Source organism: Tachysurus vachellii, chromosome 10, assembly GCF_030014155.1.
Source record: "Tachysurus vachellii isolate PV-2020 chromosome 10, HZAU_Pvac_v1, whole genome shotgun sequence".
Lineage (NCBI taxonomy): Eukaryota > Metazoa > Chordata > Actinopteri > Siluriformes > Bagridae > Tachysurus > Tachysurus vachellii.
The window spans coordinates 275001-285000 of NC_083469.1; the positions used below are offsets into that span (position 1 = coordinate 275001).

The 10000-nt window shown below is 39.1% G+C and overlaps 1 protein-coding gene across 1 annotated transcript in view; it reads right to left on the reverse strand.

Moving 5' to 3' along the window:
• The window catches only part of ttbk1b (tau tubulin kinase 1b), a 43331-nt gene extending 33867 nt beyond the window's left edge, over nucleotides 1–9464 (reverse strand). The window contains exons 1-3 of the mRNA XM_060879950.1: nucleotides 9329–9464; nucleotides 2422–2559; nucleotides 1–72 (exon numbers count right to left, since the gene is read on the reverse strand). The exon at nucleotides 1–72 is cut by the window's left edge and continues 76 nt beyond it. Of these exons, the coding sequence (XP_060735933.1) occupies nucleotides 1–72; nucleotides 2422–2523 (174 nt within the window). The 5' untranslated portion in view covers nucleotides 2524–2559; nucleotides 9329–9464. The remainder of the gene's footprint in view (nucleotides 73–2421; nucleotides 2560–9328) is intronic.
• Between the last annotated feature and the right edge of the window lie 536 nt (nucleotides 9465–10000).

The window sequence follows — 10000 nt, forward strand, 5'->3', positions numbered from 1 at the left end:
CACGTTCTCCCGAGTCAACAAGTCCAACGCTTCATAGATCTCCCCAAATCCCCCACCTCCAATCTTCTTTAACTACACACACACACACACACACACACACACACACACACAGATCCATGAGTAAGCAAACAGACACAGCACAATCAATTTCCATTTTCCAAGTTTCCATTTTAGACCTTCAGAGCATTTAATTTCTGTGGTCATCATTCAGAGTTGTGACTCAAGTCCAAAAGTTATGTCAGGGTCTACATGAGGAACGTTGCTGGTGTTCAGCTGCTAAGTGCATGAAGTTCACACCTCCAACTGTTGCCATATTTCTCCTGAGTAGGAGCTTTTGTGAGACTGAGTTCTATGCCAGAATCTAGAGCACTGCAATCAACACAAACACAGATAGAAAACTTGGTGATTAGATTGACTGGAGTCTCCATCACCTGGACAAAGCACTTACTGCAGATGAGAAATTAGTGCAGTAGAATATGGTTAATGGTGAAGATGTAACTAACTGCTAATTATTTTTTTTTTGTAGCTTTTTCCTCAGTTCCTTACTCGTATCTGCATGAGTTCTGTGACGTCGTCCCAGCACCATCTCCATCCTGGCCAATGTTTATGTACCTTAATTTCACTAGCGTGTCTTCTTCCCTCGTACACGGTAAGCAGAGCCATTTCCAGACATAACCGTGATCATTTACAACCCCATGAGAACACTGGACTGTAACAGGATGTGGCTCAGGGCTCTCCAATGTCCAGAAGCAGTCCTGAGTGGATGTATTTCCTCAGCTGATCTCTCACACATCACAAAGTAAAGCAGACTCGTATCTCATTCCTCACAGGCATCTGATTATTCTGCTACAACCGATCAGGATTTTGTGAGGCAGGCCACCTGACAACTTCAGAACAAACAATACATCCTCCATCCTGCCAGTAAACCACCTTTAATCATCATGTTCTGACTTCTACATCTTCTCCTCATCTACATCATCCACTGACAGACCTGCTCCACATATTGCAGTTTATACTCCTTCAGCTCTCACGTCCACCATCTTAATGACCAAGCACTGATGCACATGCTACTGAAACCTGCCTTTCACCATCAACTTTAAAAGATCTCCTCTGATATCTTCTCATCTGTAAACCTGCGAGTCTTCCTTGGCTAAAACTTGGTATTAGCTTCAGCAAAAAAAAATTAAAACAAGGCTGAAAGAAACGGCTCCTAAAACATCATTCAGCAGATTAATACAGGCATCAGAATCTTTGTGTTCCTCCTTCTCTTTTAAGGCTGGGCGATACGGCTGAAAACTGTATCACGATATCAGTGTTACATATCGGTCGATATCGATAATTATTGATATTTTTTATGGCTCATTTAAAATAAGGACCAGAATAAAAATCTATTACATTTAAACCTTTTTATTTTAAACTTAACCTTCCTCTGATCGTAATCCATCAGTTATTAAGACAGAAATGTCAACAAGCAGGAAAACTCACATAATTATAATGTAAACATGAGTCTAAAGTCACAATGAACACTTAACTGTTATCTCTTAACGTTTAAGGTGCAAAATGAAAGAAATTGTAAGAAATGCTTAATAAAGTTTAATAAAATAGTGCAAAGTGTTAAATATAAACATAGAGAAACATTGGTGTGACTACGGTCAGACTTATAAAACCCAAAACACTTCCATACTGGTGAGCTGACGTTTCCTCGTTTATTTACAATTTCCTCGCTCGTTGCGGCTCATTTTCTGCTCATCAGTCACCGGTTACTGAAGAGGAATCCAGCAGACCTGCACGAGACACCTGTATGGTGCAACCAAACATGATACTGTTACATGATTGGCTGTTAGTGTGTCACTCCCAACGTTGCTAGGTTACCAGAGAGTGAGCGCCTTTGTTAGTGCAACCAAACATGCTTCGCAACCTCTGTTTTCTTCCGACGAAGAATAAAAAATATCGGACGTTTTATCGAACACATTTTTATTGATATCGATCACTTGTCTATCGCGATACATATCGTTATCTTTTATCGCCCAGCCCTATTCTCTTTACAGAAATCCATCTACATTCAATCCCATGTAGAAACCCACAGCCTGGGGCAATAATCAGAAGCTCAGCTCCAAGTGAACTAGTGGATATTGCCAATAAACCCAGATTGCAGACCGGTCTGATCAGTGAACATCTCGCACATATACAAAAATCTTAATGATCCACTTTTTAATAGTGTTTAATGGCAGCATCCAAAGATGACACACAGAAAGCAGTTGAAAGACCAAGTGACCCATTTTATAGAAGCATGACCCAGATTCAGCATTTATAACCAGGAACAGATCCAAACAAAACAAAAAGACGACGTTATTCAGGAGCGGATCAGGATCTGCTGTTACATCATGATGTTCATGCAGGAGTTCATGCAGGAGTACTCACCACTTTCCAGCGCTCTTTGACCATGCAGTTTTGGGGCAGGATGTCCACCTGCTCTCCTGCACCGTTCATGTTTTCGTCACAGTCGACTCCTACACGCTGCATCAGCCGTCCAGATCGTCACACAATCCTGCCATTCACCTAAACAGCACATTAACCATGTTAACATCAGCGTCTATCACACATCAGGGTAATAAACCACGTTAGCAGAGATGCTACATTGGGCTTCGGACGGGCTTCGGGAAGCTGATGATTAGTTTTATGTTCTGTTTGATTCTGACTTTATGTATTTATTAAAGTTACAGCTGCTGAAGTGTTTATCATTCGGTTTGTAAGCTGATTGGTTGATTACTGACTCGACAGGAGGATGTGTGTTCTCTGATCATCAGTGTGACCAGACTGCACATCGGGGAAAAAAACACACAACTAAAGAAATCATTTAACTGAATTAGCTCAGCTGAGTTAAATCAATGCAAATATTCATCTCTGCTGCACAGAAGAGTCAAGTCTCTGCAGGACAGAAGTGACTCAGGGAAAGTGGGTGAAATTATTTTTAGCTGTTGCGTAAACACACGACTGATTTAACAGACTGGAGCGAAACAGAAGCGTTTCTGAATGTAAACACGGTTTTGAGCTGATTTCTTTCTAAGTGTTGAAGATAGAGGGAAGAAGCTGTGTCTCATATGCAGATATTATATAAATATGAAACACAGACAGACAGACAGACAGACAGACAGACAGACAGACAGACAGACAGACAGATAGATAGATAGATAGATAGATAGATAGATAGATAGATAGATTATTAATCCATACTTGGGAAAAAGGTGTGAGATGTTGTCCATGATGATCGTGTGATTAAATGTGGTTAGATTCTAATCTCTCTGCAAGCGTGAGTTCATACGGAAGGACACACTCACACACACACACACACACACACACACACACACACACACACACACACACACACACACACACACATACACACACACACACACACACACTCTCACACTCAGGCCTCGAGTACGATCACTGCGTTTTCACCTCACAAAGAACCACACCCAAGAGAAGAACACAGAGTTCCACACAGCGTGAGAGAACACACACTAACAGGACTGAAATCCCTTCTCACTTAAACACTGATCAATAAAGACAACAGGAAGTGTGTATATTAACATCATACACAATCATGACATTCATCATCAGGGTTGATTAATTATTATCAAAATATGGAGTTCCCAGAAAATCTAAATCTTATTAAAAGGCTTCTTCAATGGGAATAAATACAAACACATTTAAATATAAGTCTAATATTAATCTTGAATTTTTGTATTATATTAATCTTTATATTAAAAGTTTTGTATTTATGTTTCTTATATTTCTGTAAAGCTGCTTTGAGAAAAATGTCGATTGTTAAAATCGCAATACAAATAAATTAAATTTGACTTTGAAATAAAACAGCATTCCTCTAAGACCCTGAGCTACACAGAACACAGAGCTACATCAAACAACACACAACAAAGTTTTAGTGCAAACATGCACAAGACAGTACAACACACTAACATTGGACTGAGGCCACGCCTCCTTCACAGAGACTGACAGGTACAGAGGCCACGCCTCCTTCACAGAGACTGACAGGTACACTGCAGTGTTCTTTAGTGAGTGTGTTTGAGGATTATATTTAGATAAGTGTGTAGAGGTGAATAATGGATGAAGATGTTTAACACAGATGGAGATTTCTCAAGTGCTCAGTCTCTCTCTGTGTGTCTGTGTGTCTCTCTGTGTGTCTGTGTGTCTCTTTGTGTGTCTCTGTGTCTCTTTGTGTGTGTCTGTGTGTGTCTCTGTGTGTGTCTCTGTGTCTCTGTGTGTGTCTCTGGGTCTCTCTGAGTGTCTCTATGTGTGTGTCTCTGTGTGTGTCTCTGTGTCTCTTTGTGTGTGTCTGTGTGTGTCTCTGTGTGTGTCTCTGTGTCTCTGTGTGTGTCTCTGGGTCTCTCTGAGTGTCTCTATGTGTGTGTCTCTGTGTGTGTCTCTGTGTCTCTTTGAGTGTCTCTATGTGTGGGTCTCTGCGTGTCTCTGTGTGTCTCTCTGCGTGTCTCTCTCTCCTCTACAGAGGGATCAGATATCACACTGTGGGAGTCTAAACTCCTGCTGTATTCTCTCTACTTCACCACATACATTTATCTAGAGTAACAGACCAAGGTGTTACCATTTAATTCAGTACTGTAGAGATTACACCTGCATCACATCACACCTCCTGACATGATGCTGTAGGCTTTAAGAAACAGAAACTCAATTTTTATTTTCAATTCCCACTGAAGTGTGTGTGGTGCTTCATAAGCATTAAATGTAACTATAAATAGATGAAAAGTATGATGTGTGATTCTGTATCAAATAAAATTATAACTGGTGTCAAAGTCAAACAGTACAGAGCAGAAAAGTCTGTCAGGATTGTTCAGTAACCCATTCTAAAGATCATAAATTCTTCCCTTTGCACTGGCTGTGTGCTGAAATCTTTAAGCTAGCGGTTATCAAACCTCTGATTAAAAATCCTGACCTCATCCCAACCCAGCTGTCCAACTATAGGCCAATATCAAACCTCCCCTTTATCTCTAACATCCTAGAAAAGGTTGTAGCTCAGCAGTTATGTTCAGACCTACATAGGAATAATATTCATGAACTGTATCAGTCAGGATTTAGGCCTCATCATAGCACAGAGACGGCGCTGGTTAAAGTGGTAAATGACCTGTTACTGGTCTCTGATCAGGGTTGTGTCTCTTTGCTGGTGTTACTTGATCTTAGTGCAGCTTTTGATACCATTGATCATTCTATACTACTTGATATTCTAGAACATGTTGTTGGTGTTAAAGCGACAGATCTCTCCTGGATCAGGTCTTATTTGAGAGATCGATATCAGTTCGTAGACCCAAATGGTGACCACTCTAAACAAACTAAGGTAATGTTCGGTGTTCCACAAGGTTCTGTTTTAGGCCCATTGCTTTTCTCCCTATATATGTTACCACTTGGTGCAATTATTCGTATACATGGTATTAGCTTCCACTGTTACACTGATGACACACAGCTATATGTTTCAGCAGTCAGATTTAAGTCACCAGCTTAATAAGATTGAAGATTGTGTGAAGGACATTAGACAGTGGACGCTTACTAACTTCCTCCTGATTAACTCTGACACACAGAAGTTCTTGTACCAGGACCACAGACAGGCAGAAGTAAGCTTTCTGATTACAGAGTAACTCTGGATGGTCTTTCTATTACATCATGTGCAGCAGTAAAAGACCTCGGTGTGATTATTGATACCGGTCTCTCATTTGAAGCTCATATAAATAATACCACAATGTTAGCCTTCTTTCATCTCAGAAATATTGCTAAGATAAGAAATATGATGTCATTACATGATGCAGAAACACTAGTTCATGCATTTGTTACCTCTAGGTTGGATTATTGTAATGCTTTACTGTCTGGATGTTCCAGTAGGAGCATAAACAAGCTCCAGTTAGTCCAGAACACAGCAGCTAGAGTCCTAACTAGAACCAGAAGATATGAACACATCACCTCTATCTTATCCTCATTGTATTGGCTTCCAGTCAAGTTTCACATTGATTATAAAATAATATTACTGACCTATAAAGCACTTAATGGTCTCACACCACAGAACCTGAGATATCTTTTGTTTTTATGATCCGTCACACCTACTTCAATCAAAAGGTGCAGGATATTTGGTAGTACCTCAAGTACAGAAGTCTCCAGCAGGGGGCAGAGCTTTTCTCACAGAGCCCCACAGTTATGGAACAGACTTCCATTAGTGTTCGGGACTCAGACACAGTCTGTGTTTATAATGATTTATAATCACACTGTTAGTGTTTATAATGATTTATAATCCCACTCTCAGTGATTATAATGATTTATAATCCCACTCTCAGTGTTTATAATGATTTATAATCACACTGTCAGTGTTTATAATGATTTATAATCCCACTCTCAGTGATTATAATGATTTATAATCCCACTCTCAGTGTTTATAATGATTTATAATCACACTGTCAGTGTTTATAATGATTTATAATCCCACTCTCTGTGATTATAATGATTTATAATCCCACTCTCAGTGTTTATAATGATGTATAATCCCACTCACAGTGTTTATAATGATTTATAATCCCACTCACAGTGTTTGTAATGATGTATAATCCCACTCTCAGTGTTTATAATGATGTATAATCCCACTCAGTGTTTATAATGATGTATAATCCCACTCTCAGTGTTTATAATGATTTATAATCCCACTCTCAGTGTTTATAATGATGTATAATCCCACTCTCAGTGTTTATAATGATTTATAATCCCACTCTCAGTGATTATAATGATTTATAATCCCACTCTCAGTGTTTATAATGATGTATAATCCCACTCTCAGTGTTTATAATGATTTATAATCCCACTCACAGTGTTTATAATGATTTATAATCCCACTCTCAGTGTTTATAATGATTTATAATCCCACGCTCAGTGTTTATAATGATTTATAATCCCACTCTCAGTGTTTATAATGATTTATAATCACACTGTCAGTGTTTATAATGATTTATAATCACACTGTTAGTGTTTATAATGATTTATAATCCCACTCTCAGTGATTATAATGATTTATAATCCCACTCTCAGTGTTTATAATGATTTATAATCACACTGTCAGTGTTTATAATGATTTATAATCCCACTCTCAGTGTTTATAATGATTTATAATCCCACTCTCAGTGTTTATAATGATTTATAATCCCACTCTGTGTTTATAATGATTTATAATCCAACTCTCAGTGTTTATAATGATTTATAATCCCACTCTCAGTGTTTAGAATGATTTATAATCACACTGTCAGTGTTTAGAATGATTTATAATCACACTGTCAGTGTTTATAATGATGTATAATCCCACTCTCAGTGTTTGTAATTTCACTCTCTGGTCTCACACAGATGAGGATGAGGTCATTATTGACAAATACAAATTTAATTCTAAAATTTGTCATTTTTATTTTAAATTAGATTTCTGTGAAGCAGATTTAAGACAATGTGTATTTGTTAAAAGCAATGTACAAATAAAATCTAATTGAACTGAAAATTCTGGTTCACGTCCTACATCAGGGTGCCAAAACTTACAGCTCTGAGAGCAGGTGCTGAAATCAGACCTTGTGAGTAAACGTGGATTTACACTGTACGGTTTTAACTGGTGATTTTAGACCCCGCATGCATGTACACATGTAAAACAATTCTGATCCACATAAAAAATAAATCTCCATCTTCAACAACAACACAAAAATCACTCAGATGGCTGCAGTGAGGGTGTGCTGTAACCTCCTGTGTCGAGAGCTTGGGAAGGAGATGTGCAGAAAGTCTCTACACATACAGCTGACATTTTTCACAAACACGTTTTACACGTCCACATCAGAGCAGAGACAATTTAAACATCTTAACCTTCACATCCTGACTCCATCTCAGTACTCCAACATGACTATGATGCTTTTCCTAGAACACCACAACACCAGATGATTTATTTATCACAGATTACACACACACTTTATACACACAAACACACACACATTCAACTTCACACTAACAGGAGTTACTAATCTACACAGAAGAGTGTGTGTGTGTGTGTGTGTGTGTGTTAGTGATGATGCTCTATAGCCAACTATTATGCAGTAACATACATCACGTTAGATCCTTCTCAGTTCTGCAGTGATTAAAAGTTTGTGCATCCTCAGAACAACATGAGAAATACAAAACTATTAAATCTGCTCTTTCAAACAAGAGATTTTAGTTTATTTAGTAATGAATGTAATAAAACACTGTAATGAACTGTAATGAACACATCATGAGGTGAATTAAGGTTTTGTTTAATAAAACTCAGATTGGACACAACAAAGGGTTTATATTTATATTATTAGTCTTTATTTATAAATAATAAACAGCTGCAGAAAGACTGGACATCTGAGAGCATGAGTGTTTGTGTCTGTTTGTGTGTGTGTGTGTGTGTTTGTGTGTATCTGTGTGTATGTGTGTGTATGTATGTGTGTTTGTGTGTATGTGTGTATATATGTGTATGTGTCTGTATATGTGCGTGTATGTGTGTATATGTGTGTGTGTATGTGATTGTGTGTACAGTGTGTGTGTGTATGTGTGTGTGTATGTATGTGTGTATGTCTATGTATGTGTGTATGTATGTGTGCGTGTGTGTGTGTGTGTTATAGCATCACCTTGACACAGTGATTTGTGATTATTTCTCCTTCATGCTCATCCTTGGCTGCGTCCCAAACCGCTCTGCACTACAGAGTGTGTACACACACACACACACACACACACACACACTACAGAGTGTGTGAGAACAGTGCAGCTCCCCTGCACGCGCTCATCTCTGCGCACTCTTCACTACATTACTGTGCGGGTTTGGCCTCAGTTTTGTCTCCGCACTGCAGCGGAAGGATCAAACATGGGCGTCGCCCTGATGACGACTATAATCCCGCCCACAAACCGCGTTCCTTCAGCTCTGATTGGCTCGGCGCTCCTTTATTACCCGAAGCAGTGCTCGAGAGGCATCATGGGACATGTAGTTTTACTGTGTTTAACAACACTACTGTCCCCAACAACCAAAAACTACAACTCCCACAAATCAGTGGACGCTGGGCTCCGTTATAATGCACGTATGAGTTATTATTTGTGCTTCTTTCTTCACTAAGCGACAGAATACGTGAGAATTTATTCCATCCATGTCAATCAAGCTAACAACCACAAAGCTGGCTAACAAAGCTAACGATGCTAATAAAGCTAATAAAGCCGCCCTTCGCCCTGTCACAGCGGACAATAAATGATAAATAAATAAATAAATAAGATGTCTGACCTGCTCTCCTCTGGCCGCAGGAGGGTTTCAAAGCGAGATGTTTGAGGAACACGGATCATTGTGTCCTGCTCGACGCTGCAGCATTTTCACATCAGCCTCCGTCTCTCTTCACCCGCATCCTGAATCAGCATCAGCACCCAGGCTCCACGCGCGTACTGCGCATGTGCACGAGCAGACACGGCTGTTGCGTAGCAACATGGAAAGAGGAAGGAAGCCACGCCCATCGCAGAAGCGTCTGTGTCGCTGGCTATAAATGACGTTTTTAGAAACAATATATTTATTGAATTATTGAGCATTAAAAAGGTTTTTAAGAAACTGTTTATATCCAAATAGTTTAATTAATTTTATTTAACCTTCCTATTGTCCCTGGGTCTATTTGACCCGGCTGGAAGGTTTTAATGTGTCATAACTTTGGTTTTCTTCCACATATTTGCCTGAAATTTACCAGGATTGTTCCAAATTATGAACTTTGTAAGTAAAATTAATTTTGTCTATTTTCGTTGAACTATGTGTTCAGAACAGTATATATTACGTGTTCGTTATCCTCTTGGGTCATTTTGACTCGGCCACATTTAGTGGGGCAATAGGTCACACTTTTGCCCTTTTCAGCGCAATGAACATGCATACAGACACAAAAATGCACACACAAAATGTCCACTAACACACACCCAA